At 43.4% G+C, this 22,837-nt stretch overlaps 1 protein-coding gene across 5 annotated transcripts in view; it reads left to right on the plus strand.

The window, feature by feature from the left end:
- The window catches only part of PAX7 (paired box 7), a 128,044-nt gene extending 106,394 nt beyond the window's left edge, over positions 1–21,650 (plus strand). For 4 of the 5 annotated variants that reach the window (XM_069741960.1, XM_069741959.1, XM_069741957.1 and 1 more), the window contains exons 8-9: positions 10,507–10,753; positions 19,585–21,650. In XM_069741960.1, the coding sequence (XP_069598061.1) occupies positions 10,507–10,753; positions 19,585–19,700 (363 nt within the window). In that variant the 3' untranslated portion in view covers positions 19,701–21,650. Of the gene's footprint in view, positions 1–10,506; positions 10,754–19,571 lie in introns of all 5 variants that reach the window. The other variant, XM_069741961.1, reaches the window with a different exon arrangement.
- The last annotated feature ends 1,187 nt before the right edge of the window (positions 21,651–22,837 follow it).

Below are 22,837 nucleotides of genomic sequence, written 5' to 3' on the forward strand. Positions count from 1 at the left end.
CCCTGTACTGCAGGGGATTATACGGCCCTTTCCTCAAGACCTCAGCTTCAAACACTTCTAGAAATCACATTAACCTGTTTTCAGAAGAACAGCCATCTCCATCTCTTCCTCTTCTCTCCTCCCTGTAGCGGAACTGCTAAACAAGTTTTTGGCAAAGTGCAGGGGGTAGGAAAAAGGGGTCATGAGGAAGGATAGCAACTGCAGGGTCAGGAGCAGGACAAGGCATATGTCTATGTTTAGGACTATCAACTACCATGATCACAACAAGTCACAAAACTAAAGAAAGTAACCTGGCGATCCAAAAACTGACAACATTGGCAGTGCAACCATCAGTCGATCGTTTCAATGCTCCACATTGGGTATTAGAAGAGTATGTGGCCGAATAAATACGTTTTATCAAAACTCTGATGTAAAACTACTTTAAAGGTTACAACATTTTTGTGAAATTTTTAGCGGTGCAAAAAAGTTACAACTTTTGGCGTTTGTATGCCGGCCTTGGCAAGCGCTGACAACTTTATTGAAAGGTTGTGCGGTCGAGTGTGGCTGACAAGGTCATAATAACTTATGCCATAAAAGTGGCATAGATTATGTAAGAAATGTCCTCTGGTCCTTGACTGATATAGATTTCTTACAGTGACACACATGCAGCAGAAGGATGCACAAATTTCATTAATAGGCACAACAATAGTCCAGCGCACATTTCCACAAAACTGGCCCAGTTTCATGAACTGGGGCCAAAGTCTCCAATAAAGCACAAACCATGCCATTACCAAGGACAGGACAAATTGTGAAGTAGATATTAACCCTAGTACTTAGCTACTGGCAGATATACTTTACTAATTTTGATAGTTAGTCCTAATAAATGGATTGATTTGTTTACCTAATTGTACCAATCCATGCCAATGCCTTGAGAGGGTTCTTACACAATCAGTACTGCCGCCATGAGACAAAGAGAAGCAGAATATGGTGCTTTTCTGTTTACAGGCATTTTACACATTTATTACATGGGAGCCATGACGAACTCAGAGTCAACTCAGTAATAAATAGGGAAGGTCTTTAGGGACGGTCCACAGGGAAAGTCTATAGGGACGATCCATAGGGAAGGTCTGTAGTGATAGACCATAGGGAAGCTCTGTAGGGATAGACCATAGGGAAGCTCTGTAGGGATATACCATAGGGAAGGTCTGTAGAAACAGACCATAGGTAAGCTCTGTAGGGATATACCATAGGGAAGCTCTGTAGAGATATACCATAGGGAAGCTCTGTAGGGACAGACCATAGGGAAGCTCTGTAGAGATATACCATAGGGAAGGTCTGTAGGGACAGACCATAGGGAAGCTCTGTAGTGATAGACCATAGGGAAGCTCTGTAGGGATATACCATAGGGAAGGTCTGTAGGGATATACCATAGGGAAGCTCTGTAGGGATATACCATAGGGAAGCTCTGTAGGGACAGACCATAGGGAAGGTCTGTAGGGACAGACCATAGGGAAGCTCTGTAGGGATATACCATAGGGAAGCTCTGTAGGGACAGACCATAGGAAAGGTCTGTAGGGATATACCATAGGGAAGCTCTGTAGGGATATACCATAGGGAAGGTCTGTAGGGATATACCATAGGGAAGGTCTGTAGGGATATACCATAGGGAAGCTCTGTAGGGATATACCATAGGGAAGGTCTGTAGGGATATACCATAGGGAAGCTCTGTAGGGATATACCATAGGGAAGGTCTGTAGGGATATACCATAGGGAAGCTCTGTAGGGATATACCATAGGGAAGGTCTGTAGAGACAGACCATAGGGAAGCTCTGTAGAGATATACCATAGGGAAGGTCTGTAGGGATATACCATAGGGAAGCTCTGTAGGGATATACCATAGGGAAGGTCTGTAGAGACAGACCATAGGGAAGGTCTGTAGAGACAGACCATAGGGAAGCTCTGTAGAGATATACCATAGGGAAGGTCTGTAGGGACAGACCATAGGGAAGCTCTGTAAGGATAGACCATAGGGAAGCTCTGTAGGGATATACCATAGGGAAGCTCTGTAGGGATATACCATAGGGAAGCTCTGTAGGGATATACCATAGGGAAGGTCTGTAGAGACAGACCATAGGGAAGCTCTGTAGGGATATACCATAGGGAAGGTCTGTAGGGACAGACCATAGGGAAGCTCTGTAGGGATAGACCATAGGGAAGCTCTGTAGGGATATACCATAGGGAAGCTCTGTAGAAACAGACCATAGGGAAGCTCTGTAGAGATATACCATAGGGAAGGTCTGTAGGGATATACCATAGGGAAGCTCTGTAGGGATATACCATAGGGAAGCTCTGTAGGGATATACCATAGGGAAGCTCTGTAGGGATATACCATAGGGAAGCTCTGTAGGGATATACCATAGGGAAGCTCTGTAGGGATATACCATAGGGAAGCTCTGTAGAGATATACCATAGGGAAGGTCTGTAGGGATATACCATAGGGAAGGTCTGTAGAGACAGACCATAGGGAAGCTCTGTAGAGATATACCATAGGGAAGGTCTGTAGGAACAGACCATAGGGAAGCTCTGTAGGGATATACCATAGGGAAGGTCTGTAGAAACAGACCATAGGGAAGCTCTGTAGAGATATACCATAGGGAAGGTCTGTAGGGATATACCATAGGGAAGCTCTGTAGGGATATACCATAGGGAAGGTCTGTAGGGATATACCATAGGGAAGCTCTGTAGGGACAGACCTGTTATGTTTGCTAATGACAGGTGTTATGAAGGCAATCCAGAAACACAGTGTGCTTAGCGATCAGAGCGCACACAGTGATCTGACAAATACCCAAAAATACAAGAACGAGCTCTGAGACGTGGAAACTCTGTAGACTGCACACCTGATCCTATCCTAAACACAACTAAAAGCGGCTGTGGATTGCGCCTAACAACTACCTAGGCAACTCGGCACAGCCTAAGAAACTAGCTAGCCTGAAGATAGAAAAATAGGCCTGACTTGCCCCAGAGAAATTCCCCAAAGGAAAAGGCAGCCCCCCACATATAATGACTGTGAGTAAGATGAAAAGACAAAACGTAGGGATGAAATAGATTCAGCAAAGTGGGGCCCGATATTCTAGGACAGAGCGAGGACAGTAAAGCGAACTTTGCAGTCTACAAAAAACCCTAAAGCAAAACCACGCAAAGGGGGCAAAAAAAAAACCACCGTGCCGAACTAACGGCACGGCGGTACACCCTTTGCGTCTCAGAGCTTCCAGCAAAACAAAAGACAAGCTGGACAGAAAAAAAGCAACAAAAAAGCAAAAGGCACTTAGCTATACAGAGCAGCAGGTCACAGGAACAATCAGGAAAAGCTCAGATCCAACACTGAAACATTGACAAGGAGCAAGGATAGCAGCATCAGGCGGAGTTAAGTAATGAAGCAGTTAACGAGCTCACCAGAACACCTGAGGGAGGAAGCTCAGAAGCTGCAGTACCACTTGTGACCACAGGAGTGAATTCAGCCACAGAATTCACAACAGTACCCCCCCCTTGAGGAGGGGTCACCGAACCCTCACCAGAGCCCCCAGGCCGACCAGGATGAGCCGCATGAAAGGCACGAACAAGATCGGAAGCATGAACATCAGAGGCAAAAACCCAGGAATTATCTTCCTGAGCATAACCCTTCCATTTAACCAGATACTGGAGTTTCCGTCTAGAAACACGAGAATCCAAAATCTTCTCCACAATATACTCCAATTCCCCCTCCACCAAAACCGGGGCAGGAGGCTCAACAGATGGAACCATAGGTGCCACGTATCTCCGCAACAACGACCTATGGAATACATTATGTATGGAAAAGGAGTCTGGGAGGGTCAAACGAAAAGACACAGGATTGAGAACCTCAGAAATCCTATACGGACCAATAAAACGAGGTTTAAATTTAGGAGAGGAAACCTTCATAGGAATATGACGAGAAGATAACCAAACCAGATCCCCAACACGAAGTCGGGGACCCACACGGCGTCTGCGATTAGCGAAAAGTTGAGCTTTCTCCTGGGACAAGATCAAATTGTCCACTACCTGAGTCCAGATCTGCTGCAACCTATCCACCACAGAATCCACACCAGGACAGTCCGAAGACTCAACTTGTCCTGAAGAGAAACGAGGATGGAACCCAGAATTGCAAAAAAATGGAGAAACCAAGGTAGCCGAGTTGGCCCGATTATTAAGGGCGAACTCAGCCAACGGCAAAAAGGACACCCAATCATCCTGGTCTGCAGAAACAAAACATCTCAGATATGTTTCCACGGTCTGATTGGTTCGTTCGGTCTGGCCATTAGTCTGAGGATGGAAAGCCGAGGAAAAGGATAGGTCAATGCCCATCCTACCACAAAAGGCTCGCCAAAACCTTGAAACAAACTGGGAACCTCTGTCAGAAACAATATTCTCAGGAATGCCATGCAACCGAACCACATGCTGAAAGAACAAAGGTACCAAATCAGAGGAGGAAGGCAATTTAGCCAAGGGCACCAGATGGACCATTTTAGAAAAGCGATCACAGACCACCCAAATGACTGACATCTTTTGAGAAACGGGAAGGTCAGAAATGAAATCCATCGAAATATGTGTCCAAGGCCTCTTTGGGACCGGCAAGGGCAAAAGCAACCCACTGGCACGAGAACAGCAGGGCTTAGCCCTAGCACAAATCCCACAGGACTGCACAAAAGTACGTACATCCCGTGACAGAGATGGCCTCCAGAAGGATCTAGCCACTAACTCTCTGGTACCAAAGATTCCAGGATGACCAGCCAACACCGAACAATGAAGTTCAGAGATAAGTTTATTAGTCCACCTATCAGGGACGAACAGTTTCTCTGCTGGACAACGATCAGGTTTATTCGCCTGAAATTTTTGCAGCACCAGCCGCAAATCAGGGGAGATGGCAGACACAATGACTCCTTCCTTGAGGATACCCGCTGGCTCAGATAAACCCGGAGAGTCGGGCACAAAACTCCTAGACAGAGCATCCGCCTTCACATTTTTAGAGCCCGGAAGGTACGAAATCACAAAGTCGAAGCGGGCAAAAAATAACGACCAACGGGCCTGTCTAGGATTCAAGCGCTTGGCAGACTCGAGATAAGTCAAGTTCTTATGATCAGTCAATACCACCACGCGATGCTTAGCTCCTTCAAGCCAATGACGCCACTCCTCGAATGCCCACTTCATGGCCAGCAACTCTCGATTGCCCACATCATAATTACGCTCAGCGGGCGAAAACTTCCTGGAAAAGAAAGCACATGGTTTCATCACTGAGCAATCAGAACCTCTCTGTGACAAAACCGCCCCTGCTCCAATCTCAGAAGCATCAACCTCGACCTGGAACGGAAGAGAAACATCTGGCTGACACAACACAGGGGCAGAACAAAAACGACGCTTCAACTCCTGAAAAGCTTACACAGCATGAGAAGACCAATTAACCAAATCAGCACCCTTCTTGGTCAAATCGGTCAATGGTTTGGCAATGCTAGAAAAATTACAGATGAAGCGACGATAAAAATTAGCAAAGCCCAGGAACTTTTGCAGACTTTTCAGAGATGTCGGCTGAATCCAATCCTGGATGGCTTGGACCTTAACTGGATCCATCTCGATAGTAGAAGGGGTAAAGATGAACCCTAAAAATGAAACTTTCTGCACACCGAAGAGACACTTTGATCCCTTCACAAACAAAGAGTTAGCACGCAGGACCTGAAAAACCATTCTGACCTGCTTCACATGAGACTCCCAATCATCTGAGAAGATCAAAATGTCATCCAAGTAAACAATCAGGAATTTATCCAGATACTCACGGAAGATGTCATGCATAAAAGACTGAAACACAGATGGAGCATTGGCAAGTCCGAACGGCATCACTAGATACTCAAAATGACCCTCGGGCGTATTGAATGCAGTTTTCCATTCATCTCCTTGCCTGATTCTCACCAGATTATACGCACCACGAAGATCTATCTTAGTGAACCAACTAGCCCCCTTAATCCGAGCAAACAAGTCAGATAACAATGGCAAGGGATACTGAAATTTAAGAGTGATCTTATTAAGAAGGCGGTAATCAATACACGGTCTCAGCGAACCATCCTTCTTGGCTACAAAGAAGAACCCTGCTCCCAGTGGTGATGACGATGGGCGAATATGTCCCTTCTCCAGGGATTCCTTCACATAACTGCGCATAGCGGCGTGTTCGGGCACGGATAAATAAAATAATCGACCTTTAGGGAATTTACTACCAGGAATCAAATTGATAGCACAATCACAATCCCTATGCGGAGGTAGAGCATCGGACTTGGGCTCTTCAAATACATCCTGATAATCAGACAAGAACTCTGGGACCTCAGAAGGGGTGGATGACGAAATCGACAAAAATGGAACATCACCATGTACCCCCTGACAACCCCAGCTGGATACCGACATGGAATTCCAATCCAATACTGGATTATGGGTTTGTAGCCATGGCAACCCCAACACGACCACATCATGCAGATTATGCAACACCAGAAAGCGAATAACTTCCTGATGTGCAGGAGCCATGCACATGGTCAGCTGGGCCCAGTATTGAGGTTTATTCTTGGCCAAAGGTGTAGCATCAATTCCTCTCAATGGAATAGGACACCGCAAAGGCTCCAAGAAAAACCCACAACGTTTAGCATAATCCAAATCCATCAGATTCAGGGCAGCGCCCGAATCCACAAACGCCATGACAGAAAACGACGACAAAGAGCATATCAAGGTAATGGACAGAAGGAATTTGGACTGTACAGTACCAATGACGGCAGACCTAGCGGACCGCTTAGTGCGCTTAGGACAATCAGAAATAGCATGAGTGGAATCACCACAGTAGAAACACAGCCCATTCAGACGTCTGTATTCCTGCCGTTCAACTCTAGTCATAGTCCTATCGCACTGCATAGGCTCAGGTTTAACCTCAGGCAGTACCGCCAAATGGTGCACAGATTTACGCTCGCGCAAGCGTCGACCGATCTGAATGGCCAAAGACAAAGACTCATTCAAACCAGCAGGCATAGGAAATCCCACCATGACATCCTTAAGAGCCTCAGAGAGACCCTTTCTGAACAAAGCTGCCAGCGCAGATTCATTCCACTGAGTGAGTACTGACCATTTCCTAAATTTCTGACAATATACTTCTATATCATCCTGACCCTGGCACAAAGCCAGCAAATTTTTCTCAGCCTGATCCACTGAATTAGGCTCATCGTACAGCAATCCGAGCGCCAGGAAAAACGCATCGACACTACTCAATGCAGGGTCTCCTGGCGCAAGAGAAAATGCCCAGTCTTGAGGGTCGCCGCGCAAAAAAGAAATAATAATCAAAACCTGTTGAATAGGATTACCAGAAGAATGAGGTTTCAAGGCCAGAAATAGCTTACAATTATTTTTGAAACTTAGAAACTTAGTTCTATCTCCAAAAAACAAATCAGGAATAGGAATTCTTGGTTCTAACATAGATTTCTGATCAATAGTATCTTGAATTTTTTGTACATTTATAACGAGATTATCCATTGAAGAGCACAGACCCTGAATATCCATGTCCACACCTGTGTCCAGAATCACCCAAATGTCTAGGGGAAAAAAAAAGTGAACACAGAGCAGAAAAAAAAAAAAAAAAAAAATGATGTCAGAACTTTTTCTTTCCCTCTATTGAGAATCATTAGTTTGGCTCCTTGTACTGTTATGTTTGCTAATGACAGGTGTTATGAAGGCAATCCAGAAACACAGTGTGCTTAGCGATCAGAGCGCACACAGTGATCTGACAAATACCCAAAAATACAAGAACGAGCTCTGAGACGTGGAAACTCTGTAGACTGCACACCTGATCCTATCCTAAACACAACTAAAAGCGGCTGTGGATTGCGCCTAACAACTACCTAGGCAACTCGGCACAGCCTAAGAAACTAGCTAGCCTGAAGATAGAAAAATAGGCCTGACTTGCCCCAGAGAAATTCCCCAAAGGAAAAGGCAGCCCCCCACATATAATGACTGTGAGTAAGATGAAAAGACAAAACGTAGGGATGAAATAGATTCAGCAAAGTGGGGCCCGATATTCTAGGACAGAGCGAGGACAGTAAAGCGAACTTTGCAGTCTACAAAAAACCCTAAAGCAAAACCACGCAAAGGGGGCAAAAAAAAAACCACCGTGCCGAACTAACGGCACGGCGGTACACCCTTTGCGTCTCAGAGCTTCCAGCAAAACAAAAGACAAGCTGGACAGAAAAAAAGCAACAAAAAAGCAAAAGGCACTTAGCTATACAGAGCAGCAGGTCACAGGAACAATCAGGAGAAGCTCAGATCCAACACTGAAACATTGACAAGGAGCAAGGATAGCAGCATCAGGCGGAGTTAGGCTAGGGTCACATTGCGTTAGTGCAATCCGTTTAGCGCTAGTGCTAGCGGATTGCGCTAACGCAATGTTTTTAAAGGGTCGCGTTAACGTCCCCGCTCTCGCAGATCCCCGATCTGCGAGAGCGGGGAACGGACCTCGGGCGCGCCGCGGACGCTGCAAGCAGCGTCCGAGGCGCGCTACAAAAGACCGGCGCGTCGCTAGCGCGTGCCGAAAATGACACGCGCTAGCAATGCGCTGGTACATTGCGGGCAATGGGAGCGCTAACGGACGCGTTGCATGGTGTTAATTTCGCCGTGCAACGCTGTCCGTTAGCGCTCTGACCAAAACGCAATGTGACCCCAGCCTTAAGTAATGAAGCAGTTAACGAGCTCACCAGAACACCTGAGGGAGGAAGCTCAGAAGCTGCAGTACCACTTGTGACCACAGGAGTGAATTCAGCCACAGAATTCACAACACAGACCATAGGGAAGGTCTGTAGTAACAGCCCATAGGGAAGCTCTGTAGGGATCGACCATAGAGAAGCTCTGTAGGGATATACCATAGGGAAGCTCTGTAGTGACAGACCATAGGGAAGGTCTGTAGGGATATACCATAGGGAAGCTCTGTAGTGACAGACCATAGGGAAGGTCTGTAGGGATATACCATAGGGAAGCTCTGTAGTGACAGACCATAGGGAAGGTCTGTAGGGATAGACCATAGGGAAGCTCTGTAGAGACAGCCCATAGGGAAGGTCTGTAGGGATATACCATAGGGAAGGTCTGTAGTGACAGACTATAGGGAAGCTCTGTAGTGACAGCCCATAGGGAAGGTCTGTAGTGACAGCCCATAGGGAAGGTCTGTAGTGACAGCCCATAGGGAAGGTCTGTAGGGGCAGCTCATAGGAAAGGTCTGTAGAGACAGACCATAGGGAAGGTCTGTAGTGACAGACCATAGGGAAGCTCTGTAGAGACAGACCATAGGGAAGCTCTGTAAGGATAGACCATAGGGAAGCTCTGTAGGGATAGACCATAGGGAAGCTCTGTAGTGACAGCCCATAGGGAAGGTCTGAAGTGACAGACCATAGGGAAGCATCACGCACATCGGAGGGTGAGAATAACCTTTTTTTAATTATTATTTTTAACATTGGATCGTTTTACTATTGATGCTGCATACGCAGCAGCAATAGTAAAAAGTTGGTCACACAAGGTTAATAGCTGCGTAACCGGAGTGCGTTACACCGTGCTCCTGTAACGCTGGCATTAACCCTGTGTGAGGGCTGACTGGATGACTGGAGGGGAGTATGGAGCGGGCACTGACTGCGGGGAGGAAAGAGCGGCCATATTGCCGCCGGACTGTGCCCGTTGGTGATTGGTCGTGGCAATGGTCGTGGGCGTTTTGCCACGACCAATCAGCGACTTGGATTCCATGACAGACAGAGGCCGCAACCAATGAATATCCGTGACAGAAAGAAGGACAGACAGACAGACGGAAGTGACCCTTAGACAATTATATAGTAGATATGAACTAGAGAAATCTGTAATTGTAATTTTAAAACTAAATTTTATAAGCATTGTACCAATCTACTTTTATAAGGATATTAACCTTCTTAGCCCCAGGATAAAGATATCCGCTTTATTCTCTTCTTCTGAAATCTCTCACATCTTAATAGGTTTATTTTTCTTCACACTTGATATTTTTATAGACCTGCATGTTAATGCAACGGCAAAAGATGTGGTAAATATTGAACTACATAATGATGTAATTTTTCTTGTATTAGGGTACGTTTACAAAAAGCAGTTTGTCAGTACTTTTTTCTCCCAGAAAACAAGCTATGGACGGAAAAACACAGCAGAAATTTGCTTGTTTCGGCTGCTAAACCATTTCCATCTACAAACGGGAAAAACAGTAAAAATGATGAAAGAACTGACATGCTGCTTTAAAAAAAACAAACACCCCCCCCCCCCCACTGTGTTTTAGTTTACAAATTATCATTTTGCATTTAATACATTACACTGTATTTTTCTGCATGGAAAAAAAATGCTTCATAATCTGGTAAAATATGCTACGTGTGAATAAGTCCTTGAGATGCTGCTATTTAAAGCATGGTTCATGGCTAAATGCGCTTGTATTTATTACAGGTAATGAGCATCCTCAGTAGTCCCGGCGGAGTGGCCCCACAGTCCCAGTCAGAATTTTCAATTTCTCCTTTGCACAGTGGGTTGGAAACAAGTAACTCTCTCTCAGCTAGCTGCAGCCAGCGCAGCGACTCCATCAAATCTGTGGACAGCCTCTCTACATCCCAGTCCTACTGTGCACCAACGTACAGTACAACAGGTTACAGCATGGATCCTGTAGCTAGTTACCAGTATGGACAATATGGACAAAGTAAGTGTCAAGAAATCTTTGAAGGTCAACAAGTCACACTTGTTACGGAAGTAATTGTAAAATGTACTATGTATACAGTCATACGTTGCCATTTGCATTACAGTTAGCACATTTTTAAAAATACCTTATTACTCATGGCTGACTTACAAAATCAATATAAGTTTTTTAAGCAGAGGTTTGTAATTTAGACAATGGATATTGGAATGTAACCGATTTGTAGGTATGAAACACAGCGCTGACTATTCCATTACAAGCCTTGTCAATACTTCAAACAATTGTAGTCCACCCTGCAATAACGGGCAGAAGAACAACCTAATGCATAATAACAATCAGAAAGAAGAGGTTACTTAGCATCTGTGCTAAGGCTATGTGCACACGATGCGTTTTTTTAAGCGCGTAAATGGTCCAAAACGCAATGGAACACTTATGCAAGGTAATGACATGACAATCCTGAAGTGTTGTGCACATGATCAATAAATTTCCGGTCGTATTTGCAGCGTTTTATTTTCTGCAGCATGTCAATTCATTTTGCGTTTCTGCAGCATTTTTGACTTCAACTGAGTCAGTCAAATCTGCAGCAAAAATGCAGGTGTAAAGAGGTTTGCATTTTTGCTGCTAAACACACTGCGAATTGTCAATGATGTCAGAAGGAGGAAGAGTGTGTGGGCGAAGAATATGTGTGTGTCACTGTGCGTGGGCAGAGAATATGTGCGTGTGCCTGTCTGTGTGTGTACCCATGCGATGTGTATACCCAGGCGTCGTCAGATGGGACTAGTACTCCCATCCGGCTATGTCTTTTGTCATATAGAGACAGCATGAGCCGATGATAGGAGAATAGTCTCATCATCCGGCGCCTGTGTTCAATTGTAAAAAAATAAGAAAATCAATACATCTACATAATTACATACATATTCAGATACAAAATACATACTCGCCGAACGCCTCATCCGCAATGTCCGTGTCTCCTGCAAACAATCAAAAATAATAAACTAACATATACTCACCTTTCCGCCGTAGTCCATTTAATACCGAGTGTCGCATGTCGATGTCACCCGGCCACCGGCGATACACTGACAGGAGGTAATCATTCCCGCATTGTATCACTGAGCTACCATGAGAGTTCACCGGAGTTCATCAGCTGCAGTGCTCTCACTTACGGCACCTCTGCGTGAGAAAGTTCTCACACAGCAGTAGTGCCATAAGTGAGAGCACCGGAGCTGATGAACTCCAGCGAACTCGGCAGCTCGGTGATACACTGCGGGAGCGATTACCTCCTGCCAGTGTATCGCCAGAGGCCGGGTAGAGCGGTCACATCTCGCAATGTGACTTTTCTACACGTGAGATCACTGTGGAACACTCTGTATTAAGTGGACTATGTCGGACAGGATAGTATTATATGTTGGTTTATTACTTTTTGATTGTTTGCAGGAGACGAGGGCGTCCGGGGTTAGGCGTTCAGTACGTATAATAAATTTTAGATTCATTAAAGGAGTCTGTGTGATTATTTCAAATAAAGGACTTTTTTATGGGTGTCTGTGTTTTATACAATATTACTATGGGGTGAGTAATAAATAGGTGTCTTATAGATTCCTCTCCATTACTAACTTGATGCCACCTGACAATACAAAGGTGACATCAACCCCACAAATAAGAACCCTACCTGCCACCAACAGGGCAAGTAGCAACAGCGAGGTTAAGTGCCGGAATTGGAGCATCTATAAGATACGCCATTTCTGGGGCGGCTGAGAGCTGATGTTTTTAGCCTGGGGCAATATCCATGGCCCCTTCCCAGGCTATTAATATCAGCCTGCAGATGTCTGCCTAGCCTTTGCTGGTTCGATTTTATAAGGGGACCCATGACAATTTTTTTCAGGGGTTCCCCTGTAAACTTGTCAGTAAATGCTAATCAAACAGCTGTGAGTTGATATTAATAGCCTGGGAACCTTTAGCTATTGGCTCCTTCCCAGAATATCAACAACAGCCCTCAGCCGTCGGCTTTCCCTCTGCTGGTTATGAAAATTATGCCAGGGGCCAAGCAAATGTTTTTAATTTTTTTTTTTTTTTTAAACAAACAGATATTGCATTTCACACAGATTTCTGACAGTTGTTGTTTTGTTACAGCATATGTAGGTTAATTATGTTAATGCTCCTACATAGGCTGGTGACTGTGTGTGTTTATTTAATATCAATGAGGGTATCTGGCTTAAGAGATCAAACAAACAAATTACATCATAATTTTTTTTTATAATATATCTTTATTTAGCTCTATGGGTTTACAAAAATGCATGAAAAGACGAGTATTTTCAGTTGCGTTTTTCTGCCAAGAGATGAAGAAACCTTGCAGAAATTTCTGCAAGCAAATACACAACATGCGCACATAGCCTAACTAAAAGACAACCACACTAAGGCCTCATTCAAACGTCAATGAATCATGTATACGTTTCTAGCAGTGTTTTTCAAAGATAGAACGTACCCATTGAAGTCTATGGTTCCATTAACATGTCCGTTTCACTGCGGATTCTGTGTCCACAAAAATCATGAATACATGTCAGTTTTTCATCCACAGATTAAAATTGCCCATATGAGAGCATGGGTCCATGAAAATTATGGACAGAACATGGATGGCAAGCATGCTCCATTTGTGCGCTGTCTGATAAAAATTGTAGTAGATGGGAGAAGCTTTGCAGTTTAATATTTTTTTTTTCTTCAGTGAAAATCAGTGAAGAAAAAGTCAAAAGTAGCTGAAGTAAAACAGCAGAACTTTGAAATAGAGCTACAAAAGCACAGTAAAACATAGGTACTGTATATACTCGAGTATAAGCCAAGTTTTTCAGCACTTTTTTTGTGCTGAAAACGTCCCCCTCTGTTTATACTCGATTGAGGGTCCAGAAGATGGAGTGGGAGCGGCAGCGGGTCACAGGAGGAAGGAGTTGGCTGCTGCGGCTAAAGCCTGTACCCACTGCTAAAAAGAAATGAATATTCACTGCGCTCGCAGTGAATATTCATTTCTCTGTAATAGCGGGCACAGTAGTCGCAGCCGCCGGCTTCCTGCAGCGGTCAAGGCGATAACGTGTGCCCGCTACTTAAGAGAAATGAATATTCACTTCTCACCAATCCCATGGGTGTGGAGGGCAGTGAATATTCATTCCCTTAAGTAGCAGGCACGGGTGATTGCTCGGCCGCTGCAGGAAGCCGGCCGCTGCCACTGTGGGTGCTACTAAATAGCAATGAATACTCACTGCTCTCCACGCACATAGTCCCAGCGCGGCGGGAAGTGAGTATTCCGGCAGTTGTCCTCTGCTTATAAGCAGCAGCGCATGATGTCATTACCAAGCGCTGCTTACAAGCATAAATCAGCTGCTGACAATGAAACAAGAAGCTGCGAAGGAACGCAGGGAAAGTAAGTAGGTTTTTTTTTAAAAAAAGCTTTTTTTTTTATGGGCGCCATGAATTACAAGGATAGAGATGAGGAGCCATGCATACAAGGATAGGGATAAAGATACAATGCAGACCCGGACAGGGGTGAGGAGCTATGCATACCAGAATAGGGATGAGGAGCCATATAAACCAGCATAGGGATGAGAAGCCGTGCATACCAGCATAGGGATGAGAAGCCGTGCATACCAGCATAGGGATGAGAAGCCATGCATACCAGCGTAGGGATGAGGAGCCGTGCATACCAGCATAGGGATGAGAAGTCATGCATACTAGCATAGGGATGAGGAGCCGTGCATACCAGCATAGGGATGAGGAGCCGTGCATACCAGCATAGGGATGAGGAGCCGTGCATACCAGCATAGGGATGAGGAGCTGTGCATACCAGCATAGGGATGAGAAGCCATGCATACCAGCGTAGGGATGAGGAGCTGTGCATACCAGCATAGGGATGAGAAGTCATGCATACCAGCATAGGGATGAGAAGTCATGCATACCAGCATAGGGATGAGAAGTCATGCATACCAGCGTAGGGATGAGAAGTCATGCATACTAGCATAGGGATGAGGAGCCGTGCATACCAGCATAGGGATGAGAAGTCATGCATACTAGCATAGGGATGAGGAGCCGTGCATACCAGCATAGGGATGAGGAGCCATGCATACCAGCATAGGGATGAGGAGCCGTGCATACCAGCATAGGGATGAGGAGCCGTGCATACCAGCATAGGGATGAGAAGCCATGTATACCAGCATAGGGATGAGAAGCCGTGCATACCGGCATAGGGATGAGAAGCCATGCATACCAGCATAGGGATGAGAAGCCATGCATACCAGCATAGGGATGAGAAGCCGTGCATACCGGCATAGGGATGAGAAGTCATGCATACCAGCATAGGGATGAGAAGTCATGCATACCAGCATAGGGATGAGAAGCCGTGCATACCAACATAGAGATGAGAAGCCGTGCATACCAGCATAGGGATGAGAAGCCATGCATACCAGCATAGAGATGAGAAGTCATGCATACCAGCATAGGGGATGAGAAGCCGTGCATACCAACATAACATAGTAACATAGTTAGTAAGGCCGAAAAAAGACATTTGTCCATCCAGTTCAGCCTATATTCCATCATAATAAATACCCAGATCTACGTCCTTCTACAGAACCTAATAATTGTATGATACAATATTGTTCTGCTCCAGGAAGACATCCAGGCCTCTCTTGAACCCCTCGACTGAGTTCGCCATCACCACCTCCTCAGGCAAGCAATTCCAGATTCTCACTGCCCTAACAGTAAAGAATCCTCTTCTATGTTGGTGGAAAAACCTTCTCTCCTCCAGACGCAAAGAATGCCCCCTTGTGCCCGTCACCTTCCTTGGTATAAACAGATCCTCAGCGAGATATTTGTATTGTCCCCTTATATACTTATACATGGTTATTAGATCGCCCCTCAGTCGTCTTTTTTCTAGACTAAATAATCCTAATTTCGCTAATCTATCTGGGTATTGTAGTTCTCCCATCCCCTTTATTAATTTTGTTGCCCTCCTTTGTACTCTCTCTAGTTCCATTATATCCTTCCTGAGCACCGGTGCCCAAAACTGGACACAGTACTCCATGTGCGGTCTAACTAGGGATAGAGATAGAGATGAGAAGCCGTGCATACCAGCATAGGGATGAGAAGCCATGTATACCAGCATAGGGATGAGAAGCCGTGCATACCAGCATAGGGATGAGAAGCCATGGGAATGAGGAGCATTGCATACCAGGACAGGGATCAAGGGACAATGCATACCAGCATAGGGATGAGAAGTCATGCATACCAACATAGGGATGAGAAGCCATGGGAATGAGGAGCATTGCATACCAGGACAGGGATCAAGGGACAATGCATACCCAGCTTATACTTGAGTCAATACGTTTTCCCATTTTTTTGTGGTAAAATTAGGTGCCTCGGCTTATATTCGTGTTGGCTTATACTCGAGTATATATGGTGCTTAGCACATAGATTGGCCAATATATGTGAACCCAACAGCCATCGTCGAGGCATGCTTTAATGTTGGGTCCCTGAATCTGATCAGACACCTCTCCTGGGCTAAAAAGCCTATAATTTATAGGGCGGGAGGGAACCAGCTAATTAAAACAGCCTTAGGCTCATGGAAGTAGGAGTGCACGTCATAGGAGTTTGCTACAAAAAGATAAACTGACCATCACATCCAAACTAATGTGTAAAGGTTCCAGCTAAGGAAATAATTATAATGGAAAATATAGCTGCACTCTGAAGGATAGATCATCAATGTCTGATCATTTGGGGTCCAACACCCAGCACCCACCCCAATAAGCTGTTCTTGGCGGTGGCCAGCTCAATTGCAGAGCCGCTCCATCTTGTGATAGTGGATGCTGCAGAGAACTACAGATCCACCTCATATTGATTTGAATAGGAGGTGGATGTGCAATACCCTGCCGCGACCACTATCAGAAGATGGAGCAGATCCGAAATTGAGCAGTTACGGCTAGCGGCCACCACAGACGACGCCAAGAACAGCTGATCGACAGACGTGCCCCGGAAGTCGGATCTCGACCGACCAGACATTGATGACCTATCCTAAGGATAAGTCATCAATGATAAAGTAGTGGACAACCTCTTCAATCAGTGTCCGACAAGCAACAAAATTGGAAAGTGAGGCAGCACATTCAGTGAAATTACCCTTTCATTGACCCATGCGACGCTTCAGCTCCAGTTCTTGAGAAAAGCTCAGTGAAGATGAAACGTTGCATGGGTTAATAAAGGTTCATTTCACTTGATGTAATGCAGCAAAAACTGAAACACTCACTAAACACTAATGAAACACAGATCGATAACACTGAAGAGCAGATAAGAAAAATCACAAACATCTGATTGAGACGTAAGGAACAATTGTAAAAAACGTCAAAGATCCGTGAACTTAGGAATAAGGGAAGAAATAACAAATTTGACGTATCTCACTAGCTATGGTACTATAGGGCAAAAAATGGAGACACAAAGCGCAAAATATAGTCTTATCCGATAAATAACCAAGAGAGCTTTCTTAGAATTGCTCACCTGATTTTCTTGAATGAAGAGCATGTAGCGATTTCGGCTGCTGCAGATCCACAAGCCGATCAAAGGCTGTATGACAATATTATCTGTGCAGGAGGTGTGGGTTAAATCCGCGCTGCCTTAATAATGAAGTTCCAAGGATAATAAATTTACACGATGGTTTATTCAACGCGTTTCAAGGTCAGTGCGACCTCTTCTTCAGGAAATTCCATATACAACATCCATCGTTCTATATGGAATTTCCTGAAGAAGAGGTCGCACTGACCTTGAAACGCGTTGAACAAACCACCGTCTAAATTTATTATCCTTGGAACTTCATTATTAAGGCAGCGCGGATTTACCCCACACCTCCTGCACAGATTATACTAGCCATGGTAGACGCATTTATTTTCCCTACACCGCCTCATGGATGACATGTACAACAATAAAATGCCAAATAAATTCGGAACGTCACTAATAAATCTGTAATGTACCATACAACTTCTAGCAATGGCAACTTCTACTTAGCACCTTATAAATCGATTGAACCACATATAGATAATAAGCAGCGTTTATTCAGGGGCCTATCCTGTACTTTGCGATATGAGTGCGGGCATACTTTGCTTCTTATGGATGCCATAGCTCGTATCAAACAGTACAGATGGTTTCAACAATAATAGCGCCTATTACTTTTCATGCCTAAATGAATACCATGTGTTTCAGCCGCCTCTGCTCCTGCGCTGACCCTGACCTTTCTCCCACCTCGTGCATGTTAGGGGCACACCTGCAATTAATAGTGAGAATCTATTCCAACCCCAGCCTCAGGCATACCGGCACTGCTATGCTTTCATTTGGGAGAGCATAGACAAGTGCAGATTTAAAAAGGCATAATGATCAGTACTGCTCATAATAAACTGCAGTATGGCGGTGTCATGGCATCATGTATTATTTAGACACTAACACTTCTTATACCTCTAATGCATAAAGGACAAACAAGCATTAATGGATCCAAGCCAGTGGTAAAATAAAAATAAATAAATAATTATGGGTATGTAATTTCCAATTTGAACACTGGAAATGTGTCCCTGTATAATATTATGACATATATCCAACAATATTCTTTTGCCTAATCAAATCCATTGACTTTTTTTGGGCGCTTGGCACACACAGGTCTGTCCCTGATGCCCATACTGATAGGACACAGAAGCGTGAAAGGAAACCTAATGGATATGACAACTCTAATAAGCGTCCTGTCTGGACGAGTTCTCCCCTAAGGATACAGCTGACACACCACTGACGACTCATATTTCTTTACTTATTGGCAGTAACTTCTAAATCACTATTAATTTAATTTGGAACATTAACAGGAATGGAGAGCCTTTGCATTGTATGGAATCTGAGTTATTTATGTAAACTATTAGTGCAATGGAAATATTAAAAGGTAGCTTGAAAACCTAGGGAATAAATAAAAAACACTATGTATCTGAAATTCAATTAGTCCTACCGACTTAAAGGCAGTGGAAGGTAAATTCCTAGCGTAATTCTGTATTGTCCAACACTCTCCATGTTGATTAAAAGAAAACCTCAAAAAGGTACAATACACATGAAATAAATGGCTATAAATATTGTAAATAGAAGTATTATATCAATGCCATATGTGTTACTGATGGACAGAAATATCGGACATATCGGTAAAAATAAACAGAAAAACAGAGGAAAAACACCCCACCATTACCTCATTTGTTTTTGTAACTTAGGCTACGTTCACACTAGCGTTGTGCGCCGCTGCGTCGGCGATGCAACGCACAACGCACGCAAAAACGCAGCAAAACGCACGAAAAAACACTGCGTTTTGCGACGCATGCGTCGGTTTTTGCCGAAATTTGGTCGCAAGAAAAATGCAACTTGTTGCGTTTTCTTGGTCCGACGCTAGCGGCAAAAAAGACGCATGCGTCGCACAACGCAACAAAAAAAAACGCATGCGTCCCCCATGTTAAATATAGGGGCGCATGACGCATGCGTCGCCGCTGCGTCGCCTGACGCAAACTAGCATAACGCTAGTGTGAACGTAGACTAACATAATAAAACTAATTTTTTCAACATTATCTTTTGGACTTGTGTATTCGGTGTTTTTCCTCTGCTTTTCGGTTAGGCTCCATGTTGAGCAGATAGAAAATTATATGCCACAACTATTTTTTAAATGTATTAATTTAGTTGGAATATTTTTGCCCATTCTGTGTTCACAAGAAAATGCATAGGGCCAAAATGAATGTAAAAAATTAGCTGTGTACATAACGTCAACGTAACCCTCCACTAACTGTTTCAGATCTATTTTCCAGCTGCTGTTGATTACTTGGCTAAAAACGTTAGCCTGTCCACACAGCGCCGGATGAAGCTTGGCGAACACTCTGCGGTCTTGGGCCTTTTACCTGTAGAAACAGGACAAGCATACTGAAGAGTTCAGTCCTCAGTAGATGCTACAAGCACCGGTGCCAGAGGGCTCTACATCTTTCAGTAAACATTTGTGCCCATCCTTTCTCATCTACTGAGACAATAAAACAGAGCCGATTCTCTGCAATCATAAAGTATTGCCGTAATGCCAGCAGTTGTCCAACGTTTCACAACACTTCTGAATAATTATTGAAAACGATCAAACACTGTCACGCCAATCACTGTTGAGGTTCATGATGCAAGAACCAATTGGTTTTGAATTGGGACAATATTCAGCTGTGAATTACATAAGAAGAAGCCTCAAATAAGGAAAAATCGGCCATTACACTACAACCGGATGTGGAACAATTCATGACTAGAGTGCAAGCTTTTTATCGTCGGTTACCCACATTTCATTCCATGTATTAAACTGCACTTAAATATTCCCACAATCATTCCATAAAGCACAGGAGATGTGGAGCAAACACTAAAGAATATTCACTCAAAGGAATCTCCATACAACTATACAATAACTACTACAGAGAAATGCTTACTTAATTGAAAATGTAAGGAAATTAATGATCTTTTCAATGACTACTGTTTCTATTACTGTAATTAGGTCAATGCTATAAACATTGAAACAAGTGCAGATAAAAAAAAAGTTGCTATTAACATGGACCAAGTTCATCTAGTTACACAGAAACTGTAGAGTTCTCACGATATATACGGTATGTCCCTTACATAATGAATTGGTCAATGACATATGAACTATTTGGAATAATGCATGGACGGAGGTCTGAAAATAATCTAGGGAATTAATCTGCTAAATTATCTGGAAATTTAATAACCAAATGATTAAAATGTTTATTTTCCTTTCTACAATAACATAAAGGTATCACACTTGTGGCACATTCATCTATGTAGTAATATTTCATTTCATCACATTCCAAGAGGATAGAAAATGTACAATCATGCAAATCTGCTAATGAACAGTTTCCATACAGTCACCATTACAGAAGTACTGTGGACCAGTGATATTTTCGGAATATATTGCTATTCCATTGAAATAATTGTTAAGGAGACCACAATCGGCTTTGTAGTCATGTTTTAGCTATTGGTTAATGATATGTACATACGGTACATGAGAACCAGTGCTGAAGGTCATTCCGCTGAATATCCTCACAAGAGATGTATAGTAAAGTGGATGTATATGAAATATGTGCTGTCTTCAAAAACATTTATATATTATGTTTCCAGAGAAAAATATTGATATGGGGATTGGTGGTTAATTATTAAAGGGGAGCAAAGGGCATGTTTTTTTCCTATCAAGCATTCAGCATAACAATGTTTACTCTACAAAAGACTCTTTTCCCGTACTAGAAGACAACATGCTCTTATTGACGTCCCCGAAAGGGGCAACAAGAAAAAGTAAGAAGACATTTCAAGTGGAGTTAAAAAATCAAAAATGGAGCTGTTGTTGCTTGCACATATGAACACTTGACATTCTTTTTTTTTTATATATTTCTATAAAATGGACATTAAAGGGATGCTGTTTGGAACCACATGGACTATGCCGTGGCTGCAGTATCCCACCGAAAACTGTATAGTAATTGCTTCTAAGCCTTTAGTCTAATTCCACCACCACAGGATCCTCTTCTATAGCACTGGTAGGCATTCCACACAAACTGACTGTCACGTCTGTGTCTTATTTCATGTCACTTCAAGCGTGTACATATATATGTGTATATATATGTGCATACATATATATATATATAATCCCACTATAATTTATTCAGCTATATTAAGTCGTAGACTAGAAAGATAAACTTGTACTTGTTTTACCCTCACTACTGCCCATAGAGGTCTGCAGACTCCAGATAACCTCTCCAGCAGTGACAGGGTTAACTACCTGCGCCTGTGTGTGTTTTTTGTGTACCTCAGGCATTGCTGTTATGCATTAAAAAAGATGAAGCCTACTCTCTTTTGTGTGGCGTCTGTTCATTGAGATGTGGTTAATGTTTAGCCTACTGGACACTTATCCTCACTACACTAATTACACTACCCTGCATGTCAGCTTGAGTCAGTCCTGGTAAAAGTTAGGGAAGTTACCAAATTGAGAATCCCATTCTGTTCGACATGTGAAAGTCCAATGAAAACTTGGGCTATGTGCACATGTTAAGTAAATGGATGCAGAAATTTCGGCATCTCTGGGCAGGAAAAAAGCAGCTCCAAAAACGCATGTGTTTGCCTTTTGCTTCACTTTTCTGTAATTAGGATTGCTCCAGATTTTGCTAGCAAATCTGCACGGCAAAAACGCACCAAATCTGCAATCTGTGCACAAGCCCTTACTCAAAAGGTCTCTCGCCAGGCAGCTCGATATCAATTGGTGGCTCTATGAATCAAGAGGCAAACAGGCCAAAAGATTTCAAAGACATAAATGGACTTTTCTTAAACTAGCAATACACAATAGATACATTAGAAATATATACAATCCGGTAATGATTTATGCCACATTTATGGCGTAAATTAAAATTAATTTTTCAGCTGTGTTCGACCACGTTACATCTCAACTAAGCTCTGCCCACTTCTCAAAAACACAGAGAAACAAATCAACGATTAATAGTCCAGATTAATGAAAAATGTTTACATTTTATTATTACACTTCTAGGGCAAGGGAAAAGGACATAAATACACATGTGGTGACAAGCTGTGAAAAAGAATGGGCTCTAAATATAAGAACAGCCGAACATATATCATATATCTCATAGTGTCAGATATGAAAACAAATAATAGAGGTGGCCATATATGAAATAGCCATAACCAAATATCATGTATCAAGATCTCATGCCGAGGTATATATTTGTAAATAATCATTATGCACTGATCCATAATATGCAGTTATGTACTTGGTACAAAATACTTGGGCACAAATTATATGCAGGGGTCTCCAGTGCTCCGACAACATTTCTGTCCTGCCTTCGTCAGGGGGCCCAGGTATTTTTTTTACCAATTACATAATTGCATATCGTGTACCACTGCAGCGATGCATAATAATTACTTACATATATATACATTTATATATATCATATTTCATTTATACTATGACATGACGATTTCATGTACAGAAACCTTTATTATTGTTTTCACATCTGACACTATGAG

The sequence above is a fragment of the Ranitomeya imitator genome, chromosome 10 (assembly GCF_032444005.1).
Source record: "Ranitomeya imitator isolate aRanImi1 chromosome 10, aRanImi1.pri, whole genome shotgun sequence".
NCBI classification, from domain to species: Eukaryota; Metazoa; Chordata; class Amphibia; order Anura; family Dendrobatidae; genus Ranitomeya; species Ranitomeya imitator.